Raw genomic sequence first — 18,306 nt, forward strand, 5'->3', positions numbered from 1 at the left:
GAGCAGCTGAGCATAACACAGCAAAGACTTGCTCCTCTTGGTCACTGTCCTCCTTAGCTACTTGAGCCTCAGCTTTCTTCTGTTGAAACTGACTCTGCCTTGATTTGGCCTTGCTCTTGCAGACTCTCTCAACATGACCCTTCTTTTTACAATGCTGACATACAGCATCTGGATTGAACCAGCATTTTTCTTTTGGATGACCAGCCCTTCTGCAGTGCTTGCAAGTCTGACCCTTTTTTCTTGCAACATCAGTCCTTGGCTTGTCTCTCCAGGCCTTCTTGCCTTTGTAGGCAGTGTTTGTTCTTACCTGAAAGGCACCTTCTTGATGCTCCTCCAGTCTGCTTGCTCTTCTTTTCTCTTGAGCATATAAAGCATTGATCAACTCTGTCAGGGAGATGGTGTACAGGTCCCTTGAGTCCTCGAGAGATGAGATTTTTGCCTCATACCTCTCGGGCAGAGTTGTAATAACCTTCTCCACTATCCTAGCTTCCTTGAGCTGCTCTCCAAGGAGCCTTATGCTGTTAACCACAGCCATAATCCTGTCAGAGTACTGCTTGATAGTTTCTTCTTCCTTCATCTTCAAATTCTCGAAATCTCTCCTTAAGTTCAGCAACTGTTGCTGCCTTGTCCTCTCTGTCCCTTGAAACTCCTCTTGCAACTTGTCCCAGGCTTGTTTTGGTGATTCACAGGCCATAATCCTTGTGAAAATCACATCTGACACTGAGTTCTGGATGCAAGACATGGCTTTGTGCCTCTTGGTCCTCTCATCAGCATGCTGCCTGATTTGAGCCACTGTTGGATTGCCTCTAAGTGGCTCTGGTTCAACATCTGAGTTGACTACCTCCCACAGATCGAAAGCTTGTAGGTAGGTCTTCATTTTAACCACCCATATGTGGTAGCCTTCTCCATTGAAGACTTGAGGTGCAGCTGGTGAAAAGCTTGATGAAGCCATGAATTTGTATAACAGATCCCTTAAGAAATAGGCTCTTGATACCAATTGTTGGAGCTAAGTGCAACAAATAGCAAGGTTCAACAATAAGCTTGCCGAGCAAGAATCGAGACTTGCGGCAGAAACAAAGAAGAAAAATGAAATAAATTTTAAGCAAAGCTAAAATAGAGAGTATATGGATGAAATCTTGATTGAATTCATTCATTTTTTTTTAAAATGGCATAAAGCCTATTTATACAAGCTTACAACTTGACAACTTAGTTGGAATACAACTAAGTTTCATCATTACATCCACTTAAAATAAATCACCACCTACTACCACTAACAAACTTAGTTGGAATACAACTAAGTTACATCATTACATCCAAATAATAATAATAATAATAATAATAAAACATGTGATTGCTACATGCTAACCATTGCTTCAATAAGCTCCAATTCCAAAGTTCCAATCCACAATCTTCATCTCTTTACCAGGGGACACAAGTGGAGGAATCTGTTTTCTTTGACATGGTGCCAGTAATCTAGGGCAAAGAGCCTGGTTCCCGTCAAAGCTTGATTCAGGGAATGTCATGAATTGACCTCCTGAGGGTGTATCCCCGTAAAGCCTATTGTATGACACCTTGAATACAGATAAAAAGCTGAGACGTGCTAGAGAATGAGTATTTCGCCAGAGAGATTGTTACGAGACAAATCCAATACTTCCAAGCTTGTCATCCCTGATATGCTATCTGGAATGCTTCCTGAAAGGTTGTTCTCTTCCAAACTCAAATCATAAAGGTTCTTCAAGTTCCCAAAACTTGGCCAGATTGGTCCGCTAAACATGTTATGACTTAAATCAATAGTCGGCGGGAAGCTCCATATATAATTGTATGCCAAACGTGGCCTACCTTGCTCTTTGCTTTACACCAGTGTGAACTGTTCAGATGATTCTTTCAGTAGAGCAGTTTTGTGGACAAGGTTTTCTAGCCCAGTTAAACTTTCCGGTATCTCTCCGGAAAAGGAATTGTTAGACAAGTCCAAGTAAAAGAGATATTCGAACTTGCCTATCAAAGAAGGAAGGGAACCTCCCAATGAATTTCATGACAGATCCAGCAATTGCAACGTTTTAGAACTACTCAACCAAATTGGAAGAGAACCTCTCAGGTGACAAAATGTAATAATAAGTGCCTTAAGACTCGTGAATTGCAGATTCACATTACTAGGCATTTCTTCCTGGTAAAAGTTCAAACCAAGGACCAATGTAGTCAAATTTTTGCAGTGTTGTAGTATCTCAAGTGCTGTGGATATATTATTAATGCTGGTGTTTGCGAGAGAGAGGGATTCCAGTGCGTGCAGATTTCTAAACTCGAATGGAACTACACCACCGAGTTTTACCCTAAATCTAATTATTTTTTACTTCCGTCATATGGAGGCTTAATATAACCAAAATTCAAAATAATTCAACAATAAGTTGAGTGAGTCATTTTTCATCTAATTTTTTACTGCCATTAAATCTTAAAATAATATTTGGTACCTAAACTTGACACTTTTTCCTAATTTGGTACCTAATTTTTTTTACCCAAATTAGTACCTGAACTTGATATTTTTCCTAATTTGGTACTTAAATTTTTTTTGGACCCAAGTTAGTACCTGAACTTGGCATGTTTTCCTAATTTGGTACCTAAACTTTTTTTTTAGATTCAATTTGGTACTTAAATTTATTAAATATTAAAAAAATTACGCAAAACAATAACGGTGTTGAAATTTTTTTGTTATGCTACAAAAGTAGTCAGTTTTAGAGAAAATTCATTAAACGAATTAATATTAAAAAAATATTAGATACCAAATTAGGAAAAAGAGTCGAGTTCAAGTACTAAATTGGACCTCAAAAAGTTTAAGTACCAACTTAAAGAAAAAGTGTCAAATTTGAGTATCAAATTGGACCGAAAAAAGTTTAAGTATCAAATTAAGAAAAATTACCAAGTTTAAAAACCAAATATTATATTAAGCTTTAAATTTATATTGATGGCGCAGATGAATTAAAAATATGATAATATAAATAGTTTAATTAATTTTTAAATTTTGTAAATTTAAAATTATTCAGATATTATAAAATTATAAAAATTATAAAAAAATAAAAATTACTTTTGAAAAATGTTTTACTTATCCTACCACCCACCATTGGCTAAAGGCATATGACAATGGACAGTGTGTTGGTTATCCGTAAGTTGTCAACTAAAAAGTAAGAAAAAATTATGGTGCGTTATTTTCTGGAATTTTGAATGAATATATATTATATATATTATATATATATTTGGGTGAAAATAAAAAGCGGATTTAGTACATGACTGGTGCAATAGGAAAATGTGTTCTTCGACTTGCAGGCGAACTGAAGTTGAAGGCTTGCAGCAGCAAAAGTTCCAGACAATTGCTCTTAAAGTAAATATCTTACCTAAACTAGAAGCATATTAGAACTTTAATAAACTCCTTGAAACATTAGTAATGACTTAAAACTAAAACAAGAAAGAACCATGGGAATAGCAGAGGAGTTGCATAAAAAAAGATTGCCAAATCTAGTTCATGAATAGAAAATTTTTCATGAAATTATTCAAAAGAGATGATTGTTTCTCAACTGCTAATACTTATGGGATCATATTCAAATTGCATAAGATAATTTGATATAACTAACTCATCAACAATCGTGTGTAACTCATTAAGATAGTGAGTGATAGGGTTAGCACCTTTAAAATTTTGTTTGAGAGTCTCATGCAAATTATATACCCGAGACTCAACGAGCATTTTCTGACGTGGCTATGATTGTAACGATCGTTGAATCAACAGATGCCATGATAGCATGATAGACAAGACTGTCTTGCCACAGCCAAGATTGGTACTCTGGATCGGTTAGTTGCGGACATGGTAGAATCCCTTCAATGTAAGACAATAAATCGTAACTAAGGAAGAGTAGATCACTTTGGGCTTTTCAACAAGGCAGTTGGCACTACCGATCAACTTAATGGGTAATTGGAACCCCATGTTAATAGAAATATACGAACCAATTTGCGTGAAGTGATTGACAACATAGGAAGTGGGTAGAACAGAGGGATGATTGATGGGGGGTTGACGGTGGTTTGGTTAATGTTGGTGGCTGATGTAGGTGTGGCTGTTTTGGTGGTTGAATTTTCGGTATTTGTGATAAAAAGAAGAGGGAAAAAATATTGCGAGGGATCAAGAAAATTTAATAAATGATTAATTATAATGAATTTTTACAATTATATTCTTTTCGTAAAACTATTTATAAAAGAAAGAGATGATTAATTATATTCTTTTCATAAAACTATTATCTTAAAATTTATTTTACTTTTCTTTCCTTAGTCCCCCCAAATTGGGATAAATAGAAATTTTAACTCTCAAGGAAAAACAAGGAATACTTAACTTCCCTTACTTTATCTAATCGAGGGAAAGGATTTTCGTTTTTTTTCCACTCCCAACTTCCAATCCATACTTAGGCTTAATTTTTTTTTCAATAGGTTTTGGTTAAACAATTTAACGAAAAAAAAAAGCAAGAATTTTCGTAAATTATTTGCATCATTGATCAATAGGTCAAATAGGTATGTTTACATCATCTATCATTTGGGTTCGGGTTTTTTACCTACGTAGTATTTAAAGAAAAAACTAAAATAATATAACATTAAAATTATATACGGGAATGGTATAGGCAGGATGGTGCCACCTATGGTAGAGGCAAGACCACTCTACCACTGACACAATCTGTTAAAAAAACAAGTAAAAAAAGAGTATAAAACAAGTAAAAAATTAGTATAAAGTTGAAACAAAAAAGCTGAAACACACTGGTGGTGTGCCTGCCACAGGCGGCACCGGTGGTGCCAGTGCCAGTGGCGACACCGCTGGCCGGATGTGACCACTCGGTGACGGGGGGTTTGGGGGGTTTTGGCTTGTTCCCCTTTGGGACTATATATTATGGTCCCCTAACTCATTTGGGGAGAAGAAAGGGGAGAAAAGAAAGAAGAAAAGAAGAAGGAGCAACCAAACAGACATGAAGGAAGGGAAGAAAAAAAAAAAAGAAAAAGAAAAAGAAAAAGAGAAGGAGAAAAGAGGGAAGGAAGGAAAAAGAAGGTTTTAAAGGGCTTTTTTTTAAAGCAAGTATTTATTGTTGATTTTAATTTAATTTAATTTAGATTTAATTTTTAATTTTATTTTTTTGCAAGGTGTTGTTATTTGATTAAAAAGATATATATTAAGGTATGTTTGTATTTATTTTATATTTTTATTCATTCATTTCTAATTTATTTTTAATTTTTATTGAAGTCAAAAAACTTATGTATGTTATATGTAAAGATCGTTTTATCATTATTATTTTATGTAACTTATTTGTTAAGTATGTTTTAGATATATTTTTTATAAAATTTCTTTGGCATGTTATATTCTGATTTTTTATTTTATTTTTATATGATATGGTTTTTATACTATTTTACAGAAATAGTATAAAAAAGAAAATATGAAAAAAATATCTTAATGAAAAAATAGAATATGAAAAAAATACAATAAAATAAGAAAAATAGTATAAAATAATATAAGAATAAAATACGAAAATAGTATATTTTAAAAAATAAAATCCAAAAATTTTAAAAATATAAACAAAGGGACAAAATTAGGGTTATTTAAAAAAACACTAAAGTAATACATTTATGTACTAAAATACGATAAAAATGAAATACGAAAATAGTATATTTTAAAAAATAAAATCTAAATATTTTAGAAATAAAAATAATAAATGGACAAAATTAGGGTTATATAAAAAACACTAAAGTAATACATTTATGTACTAAAATAAGATAAAATAAAATACGAAAATAGTATATTTTAAAAAATAAAATCATAATATTTTAGAAATACAAATAATAAAGGGACAAAATTAGGGTTATAAAAAAAACACTAAAGTAATACATTTATGTACTAAAATAAGATAAAAAATAAAATACGAAAATAGTATATTTTAAAAAATAAAATCTGAATCTTTTAGAAATACAAATAATAAAGGGACAAAATTAGGGTTATATAAAAAAAACTAAAGTTATACATTTATGTACTAAAATAAGATAAAAAAAATAAAATACGAAAATAGTATATTTTAAAAAATAAAATCCGAATATTTTAGAAATACAAATAATAAAGGGACAAAATTAGGGTTATATAAAAAACACTAAAGTTATACATTTATGTACTAAAATATTAGATAAAAAATAAAATACGAAAATAATATATTTTAAAAAATAAAATCCGAATATTTTAAAAATACAAATAATAAAAGGACAAAATTAAGGTTATATAAAAAAATACTAAAGTTATACATTTATGTACTAAAATAAGATAAAAAATAAAATACGAAAATAGTATATTTTAAAAAATAAAATTCGAATATTTTAGAAATACAAATAATAAAGGGACAAAATTAGGGTTATATAAAAAAACACTAAAGTTATACATTTATGTACTAAAATAAGATAAAAAAATAAAATACTAAAATAGTATATTTTAAAAAATAAATTCATAATATTTTAGAAATACACCTATTCAATTTGGTCCTAATTCATCAATTTTCATTGGTTTCTAGATCATTCCACCCTTAAAATATTTGCACTATTAGTCCTTCAACTTTTTTATATTTACACTTTAATCTCTCAAATTTTAAGTATTTACTCTTGGGGGCTTCTAAATGGCAATTAGACCCTTTTTATTGAGGTGGCCGGCTAAGGGAGACAAGATTGGTCAAAAAGCCATATTTTATGGGATTTAAATACTTATACCTAATAAAACATAATAGTTATTTTTCAAATAACATATTGTTTTATTTCTTATTTAATATTTCAATTTAATTTTAATAATGCATACTTTACCCGGGTAAAGTATGTATTAGCAGATTCACTAATATGATTATATATATATTTACACATGTTTCACGTTACAAAAACAAAAATTTAAATACTTATACCTAATAAAACATGTATGTCATTACAATAATAGTTATTTTCCAAATAACATATTGTTTTATTTCTTATTTAATATTTCAATTTAATTTTAATAATGAACACTTTACCCGGGTAAAGTATGTATTAGCAGATTCACTAATATGATTATATATATATTTACACATATTTCACATTACAAAAACAAAAATTTAAATACTTATACCTAATAAAACATGTATGTCATTACAATAATAGTTATTTTCCAAATAGCATATTGTTTTATTTCTTATTTAATATTTCAATTTAATTTATGTACTAATAAATATTTAAAATCCATCAAATATTAAAATTAATAATCGAAATTTATTTTGAAATTGCAGGCATCGCAATGGATTCATTGATCAATAAGGATGTTCCTCACATATGTGACACTGTTAATAAGACGGTAAAATATTGTTATTTGTTAATCACGGGTTCCATTAAAAAAAGATCTACGTAATTTAAGGAAATAAATTATATTATTATAACTATTTTTTGTAATTTAACACTGTCAGGACTCGTACCACGTATTAAGGGGCCGGGTGAATGGTTTACGATATCCACCAGATGCACGACTGATGCCGTACTTGGAGCTAGCTGGATTCGGGTCAGCAGCATTGACCCGGACGTTTGATTTGCGGTATGATTTAATATCCGCATTGGTCGAGCGTTGGCGACCGGAGACCCACACTTTTCATTTGCCGTGTGGGGAGTGCACTGCCACTCTGGAGGATGTTGCATTGCACTTTAAGCTCTCAATCGACGGGGATGCTGTCACGGGCGTAAGTGCGATAGCTGAGCCGGCTGCACTTTGTTATAGCCTACTAGGAGCCTCACCCGGCGATGCTGATTCTACTTTTTTGGAGTTGAAATTTACATAGCTAAAAGCCATTTTTCAGCATTTATCGGTTAATGCCACTGAAGAAGAATTGGTGTGCGCAGCTCGAGCGTACATTATGCATATCATAGGGGGTGTATTGATGCCCAATTCCAACAACAACAAGGTTCGTATCCAGTATTTACCTCTGTTAGCTGATTTGCGTAATGTTCACTCATATAGTTGGGGTTCCGCAGTTCTCGCTATGTTGTATCGTGAGCTTTTTCGGACGACAAAGTCTGATACCGTAGACATGGGTGGATGCTTTGTATTGTTGCAATCATGGGCTCTTTATCGGATGCCATTCTTGGCATCGGTTAGTCACCAACCATACGTATTCCCGCTAGTTAACATGTGATAAAATTTAACTTGTTAGCAATTGACAATTTCTTTATAATGATACTATTCTAACGATACTATATTTACTTGAAAATTATTTTCATAGATGGAGTATTTATCAGGGTATCGGGAGGTCGTACACTGTCCCGATATATCGTTTAATGATTGAACAACATGCCGATGAAGGGGTAAGCTATTCAAATATTCGTGACATGTAATTGCTTTGTATATCTTACTCGAACGGTGTTAAATTTTAACCATGGTATTAATCATACAGTTTATATGGATACCATATCGTAGACCAGAAATTGAGGCTATTATACCCTCGTCTGCCTACGTTGATTCTCAATTGTGGTGTATTAATGCACCAATTACCAGTTTCAATGTAGTCGAATGGTACCACGGGGATCGAGTACTACGACAGTTTGGTTGCATCCAGTATATCCCGGATCTGCCAATGTAGGTGGGGGAGGTTCACGGCATCAACAAGAGATGGAAACATGGACAGCATTAAGGGGTTACGCATCGGAGCTTTGTTGCGGTGTGGAAGAATCGGATGGCTCGAAGACCTCGGATGGATATTTGTTCCGATTTGCGACCATCGTTAGAGTACATACAATGGTACTCGAGTATGGGGAAGTCATATTTACTTGGTGGGCAGTCGACTATAATCCCCCTGCACGTGCAGCGATTTGGGGCATACGAGCCAGTGGCCGATATAGAGCCCGATCCACAGCCAGATCCCGAGCTTGACCCAGAGCCGGAGGCCGAATCTGAGCAATCGTATTCACATTCGGCTAATACTTCTTATCATCCAGATTTCCAGAGTAATGACTATTTACCGGGCTCGTCATCGCATTCACATTCGGCCGATACTTCTTATCATCCAGATTTATTGGACAATAACTATTTCCCGGGCTCGTCAGGGGGCGGATACCATTACGGGTTTAATATCTTTGGGTCGTACCCACCGCAGGATAGCACTTTTCCCGGCTCATATCCACCTCATTATAGCACTACCCCTGGCCCCTATCCGCTGCAGTACTCCACTCCTATTGGGTTGCATCCACCGTAGCATGGCACTCCTCCCGGCTCAAGTTCATCGATGCCATTCGATCCATATGATTTTTGTTCTATGTATCGGACACCCTCACCTGCGACTGAAGAGGATGTTGGTCGTCACAATCACCCATAACGTGAATGTCGACCTCCGCAGAAATATACCCCTAGGACCACACCATCAATTTTAGGGGGTCTCTTGGGGTTTTGATATTAAAAAAAGTTTGTATTTTTTTGATATATTTAATTAGATTAATTGGAACTTTGAAAAGTGGAACAATATTTGACCATAATGTAAATTAGATTAATTTGGATATTTTTTAACATTAAAACACTAAAACTTGCAACAAATCTAGTCTACTAATATAAATTAAATAGCTTACAACATTAATCAAATTGGAACAAACTTTGCAATATAATTTTTTTATATAAATTAAATACATTACAACATAAGCTCAATTCCTACCGGATCGTGATTATTGTCCAACATGATAGTTTCGCTGCGAGCATTTGTTCCGGGAATAACCAGCTAACCTGCATAATCCACAACGCTTACCGTCAAATTTCTCCCTAATGTCCATTTCATTGTGAATCCTGGATGATTGCGGATGACCTCTCGGATTCCTGCGTAGCCCTCTGTCTGAGACAAGCTCAAAAGTCGTCAGAGGCACTCCTACGTAGACAGGTCAGGCAAGACGGGGAACTCATTTTCCCGGACACGTAACGTACGCTCAAGTGTGTATACATCATCGATAAATTGTTCAATATTAAGGTTTACTTTAGCACACGCTGCCACGACATGCACACATGGATAATGAAGTATTTGGAATCTCTTGCAATCGCACTGTCTGTTCCGGAGATCAACTCTATAGGACCTAGGTAGTATGTCGGGTCGACGACCAATGGTCTCCGTAACACGAAACGTTTCAAGGCGTCTTGAATATATCTCTACATTCATCGACCTCACCATCCGATGGTTTACAACCATTGCATCTCTAACATCTTCGACAAACACGTGTCCTACCTCCATCTGGTTGACTTGTTGCTGACCCATTCTTGGCATCAAAGTAGCCAACCTGTAGAATGTAGTCGAGAAGACAGATGAAATTGGAAGATGTCGTGTTTTCAACAACACAGCGTTGACCCCCTCCACTAAGTTTGTGGTCATCTGACCATAACGAAAGCCCTAGTCAAAACTTTGAGCCATGGCTCCATAGTACCCAACCACTGTCGAAAAGATGTATTCGTTTGACCCTCCATGTCACTCTCAAGTCAAATCATTCTTTGGCGGAAAATGTGTGGCTCTAGCTCATGGGTTGTATATGTATAAAGAAAAGATAAGTTACAGTATTGCCCTAAAACATTAAAACTTATATTGAAAATATAAGGTAATCATTTACCCATTTTCAAAACTTGTCTCTTCCAGTCTGCATTCTTATAATCTCGATGGAAATTAGCTGCGATATGTCGAATGCAATAAACGGATCTCCATGGTACACCGAAACGTCTAATGGCAGCAATTAATCCTTTCCCTCTATCGGAGATGATACAAATATTATCGTTGCTAATAATATACCTCCGCAGGTTGGTAAGGAAGAATTCCCACGATTTCATGTTCTCTTTATCTACGATGGCAAATGCTATCGGGAGCACGTTCCTGTTACCGTCTTGAGCAACCACAAGAAGTAAGATCTGTGTATATTTTCCATATAGCCAGGTCCCATCCACTTGCACAAACGGCTTGCAGTAGGAAAATGCGCACACACATGGATCAAAAGTCCAGAACATCCGATGAAATTTTTTTTCCTGACTGTAATTGGTCATCCGGGCTGTAATAAGGTCGTGTCTGTAACTCATTACAGTCTCCGGTACGTACTCTTGCATAGCGGCTATCCATCCCTGTAGCTCGTTATACGACGCATCGAAATCCCCATACAATTGCTCCATTATCATCTGTTTAGCTATCCACGCCTTTCGATATGATACTCGATATTGAAATCGTGCCTGTATTTCAGCTATCAGTACTGAAACTTTAATTGTCGGCATGTCATTCACCATTGGCATGATACACGTACAGATAGTTTTGGAATCAAGTTTTCGATGATCTTCTGACATACGTGTTGATGTGCATGTGTGAGGCCCAATAAATTTGCGTATCTCCCACATCTGCGAATTTTGAATAGATGCAGCTCATACCCGCCAATTGCAACCTTCCGCCGACTTCCAACATTCCCCAATATATAATGTCGGTTTAGACACTGCAACTTTGTAATCCACTGATATATTCATGCTATATCACTTAATAGCAAAAACACACTCTTCTTTACTTTCGAATCTCTGGCCTACCAACAACTCCTCAGGTTCCGAACTTACGGCCAGCCGGTGAGCAGGAAATATTTCAGGGTACTCCGGGAACTCAGCTGCATGCGCCGTATCGGGGTCTATGAGCGACATGTGTGGCCCAGGATTATTGTGTATCACAATGCGTCGCATCTGGTTCCCGACTGATGATGCGTTAATGTTTTCATCGTCATTCACGTCTTCATCGTCAATATCATCGGGGACATCGTCCACATTGGGATCAGTATCACTATCGACCTCTTGATCACAAGGATCACTACTATCGTATCCATCATCACCAACCACATTAATATCGGGTGTAACATTAAGATCGATATCGATCCCACGTATAGTCGATTCACTTTCAACGTACGATATTAGAGCCACCATGCACAGTTCTTGAGCTCCGTGTTCTTCAACATATGCATTGAGATCATCATTTTGCTCCATACCGGCTAACTCAGTAAATAAGTGAATCGGTGCATTTTTGTCACTCTCATTCCCACAGTAAAAAGCGATCATCGTCTCCACGTCTTCGTCGTCTACAAGTTCCATTTCGGTGAATTTGATGGGATCTGTCGAAATTAGAAACTTATAAAAAAGTTTCGAGATCCTTCTCCCACAACATCTAACAATTTTTGCGTTAATCATTCCCTTCATATCATCCAACGAGACATTTCTATTAAATCTCATTGCTATTTGTTGCCGACATACAAATATGCATCCAACGGTTTTTGTCAAGATAATTCAATCGAAATAAACGCATACGAAAAACTGATTATCCATATTCAATACTAAATTTGTTAAAAAAATAAACAAAATTTCTCAAAACAATTTCGAACAGCAAATAAATTACTTAAATAAAAAATTAATTAATCAATATGCAATTTTAAATATATTAAAATAAAACATAACATTCACACAAAACGCATAAGTAATCTAAATACAAAACTTACTAAAAAATCACAATAAACAAAATAAAACATAAAAATAACACTAAATAAACTATATTAATACTAACAAAATATTTTTTTCTTATTATAATCTGTTATATTTAAAAATAACAAAAAAATACCTTTAATTTTTTCTTCTCCTTCTTTCTCCCTCTCTTCTCTTCTGTAATCTTTTTTTTTACTGAAATTTTTTTCCTTCTTTCTTTTTTTCAGAAAATCTGTTGTATTTAAAAATAACAAAAAAATACCTTTAATTTCTTCTTCTCCTTCTTTCTCCCTCTCTTCTCTTCTGTAATCTTTTTTTTACTGAATTTTTTTCTTCTTTCTTTTTTTCTTCTGTTCTCCCTCCCTCTCTTCTTCTGGAAGTTTTTCTTTTTCACTGCTGTGTGTTTCGTTTTAACACTGAGGGGTTTAAATAGGGGATTGGGGAGTGGGTGCCACCTCTGCCACATCATCAACTGGTGCCGCCTCTGATAGAGGCAAGACCAGTGTCGCCTCTGATAGAGGCAAGACCGATATTTTTTTTTTCAAATTCATTTTTTTAACAGTTTTTTCAGATTCAATTTTTTTTAACAGATTGTGTCAGTGGCAGGGTGGTCTTGCCTCTGCCATAGGCGGCACCACCCTGCCTATATCATTCTCGTATATAATTTTAATGTTGTATTATTTTAGTTTTTTTTAATACTATGTAGGTAAAAAACCCTTTGGGTTCATTTCTTCATAAATTATAAGTTTGGATACTTTAGTTGATTAATTTTTAATCTATGCTCATTGTGATGTGTAATATAACTTATACTATTTCTACCACTTCACCGACCATTGACAAAAGGTAGATGTGATGATTAGGGCTAACCAAAACTTGATTCGATTCAGAAAAAATTTCGAGTTAATCGAATTGAGTTATTCAATTTTTTCTAGTCAACTTGCATATTTACAAATAACTCAAATAACAAATTGGTATAAATATATTTTTGGTCCCTGACAATTTTGAAAATGAGCTAATTGGTTTCTCTCAACAATTTTTTTTTAAAATTCATTATATTTTTTAAAATTCAAAACATTTAGAAAAAATCCAAATTTTTATTTTTTAAAAAAAATACAAAATTTTTTTAAAAAATTAAAGAATATATAAATAAAGTTAAAATTTTAAAAATATTCTAAAATAATAATTTTGAGACCTATAAAATGGTTCAAGTTTATGATGCTAAGTATTTTTTTCTTATTTTGCTTTGAAAAAATTTTTAAATAATGGTTTCAAGTTTAAGTGCCTAACATGAAATTAATTATATTGTAAACAAGGTTTTAATTTGACTCAAATAACTTCACTCAATTCATCTCGACTCAAATTTCATTTAACTTGACTCAATTCAAAAAAATTTCAAATTAAATTAAAATGATAAAATAAAACTTGTTAACTTGATTAACTCGAACTTTTTTTCACTTGATTCGATCAAATGCTCACCCTAATGGAGATCGACAGTGTTGGTTGTCTCTAATTGGTCACAATAAAAAAACAAAATAGAATTATAATAGGTCATCTTCTGAAAATTTGAAGAAATGGTTTTGTTCCTTACAAAACATAATGAAAACCCTAATATTTCTGTTAAAAATTATTTTGAAGTGAAATCTCAAATTTTCAGTCTTCCAATTCAACTGAAAACAAGTCCGGCTCAAATAGCAATTACTCGAAGCAGTTCTTTTATCTTTTTACACTATTTCGGAAACCCAAGGAGTTGGTCTCACGGATCCCAAAAAAGGGAAAACTTCATAGTCATGTGAACAGTCCTTTCCTTTTATTACATATGGATTGGGGGCTAATGCTACAAGGCCACTAAAATATCATGAGAGAACAGGTCTCAATCTCCAGTAAAAACATAAACACACAAGATATGGGAGGACAACAGTTATGGACTGAATTGAATAAGCAATATAAACCTGCTGAAATGTTAACAAACAGTTGAAAATAGAGCAGTCAAAAAATTAGGCAAAGTTGTAACTATGAAAATTTTCTATGGAAGTAAATTCAATTTGAGCTCAATTGTGTTCCCAAAAAATATTACTTCTTACGACAGTGAAGAATGACATTGAAGGAGTAAGTTTCAATCAGTAGAGGCCCAAAAATTTCCACCAGAATTTTCCAACAACACCCCAGATGATGGCATTAATGGAAGCCATTATAAATCCCATTTTGAATACCTCGGGAAGGTCTACGTATCCGGCTGTCAACAAAAACAAATGAATTCATCAGTTGCCGGTGCAAAATCCGAGTGGACAAAAGTAGGCCTTGTTTGGGCAAAGGCACGGTACTCATATGCATGTGTAAAAAGAGAGGAAAAAAGAGACACACCTCCATAGTAGACAGCTGCCTGACCACTGCTATAATGTGTTAGGGCACCAAAAAGATTGGTGTTGTAAGCAAGAGCCAGTGCTGCTAATATGCCAGGTACTCCAGCGGCCAAATGCATGGCAAGAAAAGCGGAGTATAATGCACCTACATGACCCGTTTGACTTGCAAATAGGTAGTGGATGAAAAAGTATGATGCCTGAAGAACACCCAATGCAGCTGGCCAGCTCAATGAGAGAGATTGAAGGACCTTAGCTACACAACCAGACATCCAGCTCACTATCCCAAGGTTTGTCAATTGGCCTGCCATGCCTACCAAAACAGCAAACCAAGCCAATGTATCCCATGCTGATTTTTCGCTTAAGCAATCATTCCAGTCGAGCACACCTAACAAAAGGAGTATTGACAAACCGATCATTGCAGCCACAGCACTTGGTATACCAAGACTCTCACTGCACATGGTTCAGGAAATATCGACAAATCAGGAAATTGTAAATTACATGTTCTGAAACAAACATCAAACCACAAAATTCATAGCTACAAATTCGCTGCCTATGAGCATGCATGGACATTGACCATAAATGATAAGAAAAATAGTTAGTGCACACGTGCATGCAAGTTACTACTAAGAAACATTTTTATTGCCTTGAACTATAGGAGGGCAATTATGCTTCAATATTTCAAACTCATTTCTAGAAATAAATCATTCCCTCAACATTGGAGTACACAACTGATTGGAGTTTAATTTCATAGATGCATCTACAACTTCCTCTATAATCACATTCTTTTTTTTAAAATAAGCATCATAGGTAATAGTAGATGGTATCCTCGCTGAGCACAGCTTAACAGGAAAGCAAACAAGGTAGTTAATCAAGATATACTTATTCCATTTTTATACAAACATATATTTCATGTAACATATATTTCATGTACACACAAACATAGGACGCAAAGACATCAAATTCTCAGCTCAAATGGAAAGAAAGGTGAATTTGTATGATGAACTGCCACATATGACTTACCCACAGACCCATAGAGCAACTGCAAGAAGCATTGTTCCAACCATGATCCATTCATTTCTAGTGACAGGACCCATGTTCTCTAGTTTCTTTGCTGCCATTGCAGGGGCATCCGGTGTGTCTTTGGTTTCGGGAGGATAAAGCTTGTATAAAATCAATGGAGTAAGCAGTAGAGAAACAAGTGCTGGTAAACTAGCCGCCTTGAACCACGAAACCCAAGGACTTGAAATGACAATCCCAAGCTCCTCTGCTAATTTGAGGCATAGCAAATTCTGAGCTGCAGCAGTCAAGAAAAGAGCACTGGAGTTGCCAGCAGACTGTCATAGACAACCACGAGTAATGCATAAGTCAAAGACCCAAAACTACTAATGCAACTAGGAACAAAGATAATCACAAGTTCAAATGAGACATACAAATCAAATAGCCTAACCATATGAAAACCCAGAATCCAGATTACTCTAATAAAGTAACAAAAGCCTATTTCCAGGACCTAACAGTATAAAATTAATTATTCCCAGTTTCCCACCCATGAATCTAAGCTAACAATATAAACAAAATAAACCAAGGGCATTCTCTAGTTCAAATGGGACAGAGGAATGCAAGAGTCTAGCTATATTAAAACCCAGAATCCAGATTAATCTAACAGAGTAAACTAAGTCTAATTCCATAATCTAACAGTATACAAATTAAATAGTAATTATTCCCACCCATAAATTCAAACTAATATTATAAGAAATTAGATGATCATCAGTAATAAACTAGAAATTAAGGCAAACCTGGAACTGCGATTGAATTAGATAACTCCCAAGCTTCTTAGATGACGAATCTCCAGGCCGACTTCCAGCAGACAAAGACAAGGACTTAATAATGGGCAAGAAAACCCCACCAGCTCTAGCAGTAGTACTAGGCATCGCCGGCGCAATCAAGGCCTCACTCAAAGTCAGTCCATAAGACAACCCCAACGTGCTTTTGCCCAACCATTTGACGAAATAAGTAGCGATTCTGTCCCCGAGCCCCGTTTTCACGAATCCACGAGCGAAAAAGAAGGAAATGACAATCAACCAAATGACTTCATTGGTGAAAGCACTGAAGGCGGACGCAAACGGCAGCGTTTTGGTGACGATGGAAGTTGTGAGACCTATAAAAGCCCATGCTCCAACGGGTAAAGGGCTTAAGACTAGACCGGCGATTGTGGATAAAAAGATGGCCAAAAGTTGCCAGGCTTGTGGGGTTACTTCGACCGGTTTGGGAACGAGAAAACGAACAATTAGACCAATGGAAACTGAGAGAAACAAAGGGAAGAGTTTGGCTCCTTGAGGAGGAGAGGTGGTCGTTTCAGTAGGTGGGGTGCTGTCGTTTCGAGAAACGGCCCGGATAGGCGAAATGAGGGGCTTGGGTCGTTCGGGAAGTAATAAGAGAGGCTTGAGCGGTGATCGAAGGGTGGGGATTGAAGATGAAGGGAAAATGGATGGCTGGGAAATTTTCGTAATGGGTCTAGACCGGAGGTGAAGCGAAGACCGGGAGGAAAGCGAGAAGGGAGTGGTGGTAACAGTGGAGAAAGCTTGAAGGGCTAAGCTCTCCATTGTTTGGATTGAGAAAAAATGGAAGGAAAAAAGCTGAAAATCAAGTAAAGGAAAAGACGATGGCTGATTCCGACTAAGAGTGACTTTTGATTGAAATGAAAAGGGAACGGAAATCCCGAAGTGAGTGGTGAATCTGAAACTGGTGATTGGTGGTGAATTGGGTCGGGTTTGTCTAGTTTCCTACGGAAGGAAGGTTTTTTTACATTTTTTCTTTTTCGCTTTTATATTTTTGAGGTTTTTATTTGAGGCTCTGTTTGCTTAGACAGAAATTTTCATAAATATTCGGATAAATTACATCTAACCTCACTAAATTATTAATATATTTATATTTTAGTCATTTATTTTAAAATTTTGTATTTAAGTTATCGGCTATTAAGTTTTTTTTTAAGTCTAGTTAGCAAGCTCCAAGTGACAATTCGACGATCAATACGGTGGATTCGTACAATTGACAAGTAAAAAAACATGCTTAAGATTCAAGTCAATCTAACGAATAATGTTGGAGACCAGAGAAGAAAATTGTTTAAATTTTAGTTTGTTTTAGGGAAAAAAACTAAATTGTAGAAAAGAAGTGAAATGAGAGCTTTCAATTCATGCAAACAAAAAATGCCTTACAACAATTATTTTAATAATCTAATGACTCAAATGAAAACATTTCAAATAGTTCGATGGTCATTTTATAATTTTTTAAAGTTAGGTGATCAAAATGTAAGCTTACTAATAATTTAATGACCTTGGTGTAATTTATCCTAAATATTTTGAGGGCAAATGTGTTTTGTTTTTTCTTGGCTTTTTTTTTATGGATAAAAGAACATTTTATCTTTTTTATCTTCCA

At 34.9% G+C, this 18,306-nt stretch overlaps 2 protein-coding genes across 2 annotated transcripts; both read right to left on the reverse strand.

Moving 5' to 3' along the window:
* Window positions 1–1,373: 1,373 nt before the first annotated feature.
* Window positions 1,374–1,774, reverse strand: LOC107887931 (phytosulfokine receptor 1-like). Its single transcript, XM_016812147.1, has 2 exons — window positions 1,652–1,774; window positions 1,374–1,571 (listed from the first exon to the last, which is right to left on the reverse strand). The coding sequence occupies exons 1-2, from the start codon at window positions 1,772–1,774 to the stop codon at window positions 1,374–1,376; spliced, it is 321 nt and encodes a 106-aa protein (XP_016667636.1).
* A 12,525-nt stretch (window positions 1,775–14,299) lies between these two features.
* LOC107887433 (dicarboxylate transporter 2.1, chloroplastic) lies at window positions 14,300–17,725 on the reverse strand. The gene is made up of 4 exons (XM_016811677.2): window positions 16,668–17,725; window positions 15,895–16,208; window positions 14,876–15,324; window positions 14,300–14,747 (listed from the first exon to the last, which is right to left on the reverse strand). Exons 1-4 carry the CDS (start codon window positions 17,472–17,474, stop codon window positions 14,632–14,634), a joined length of 1,686 nt encoding a protein of 561 aa, XP_016667166.1. The 5' UTR covers window positions 17,475–17,725; the 3' UTR covers window positions 14,300–14,631.
* Window positions 17,726–18,306: the final 581 nt, after the last annotated feature.

Source organism: Gossypium hirsutum, chromosome A03 (genome assembly GCF_007990345.1).
Source record: "Gossypium hirsutum isolate 1008001.06 chromosome A03, Gossypium_hirsutum_v2.1, whole genome shotgun sequence".
NCBI lineage: Eukaryota > Viridiplantae > Streptophyta > Magnoliopsida > Malvales > Malvaceae > Gossypium > Gossypium hirsutum.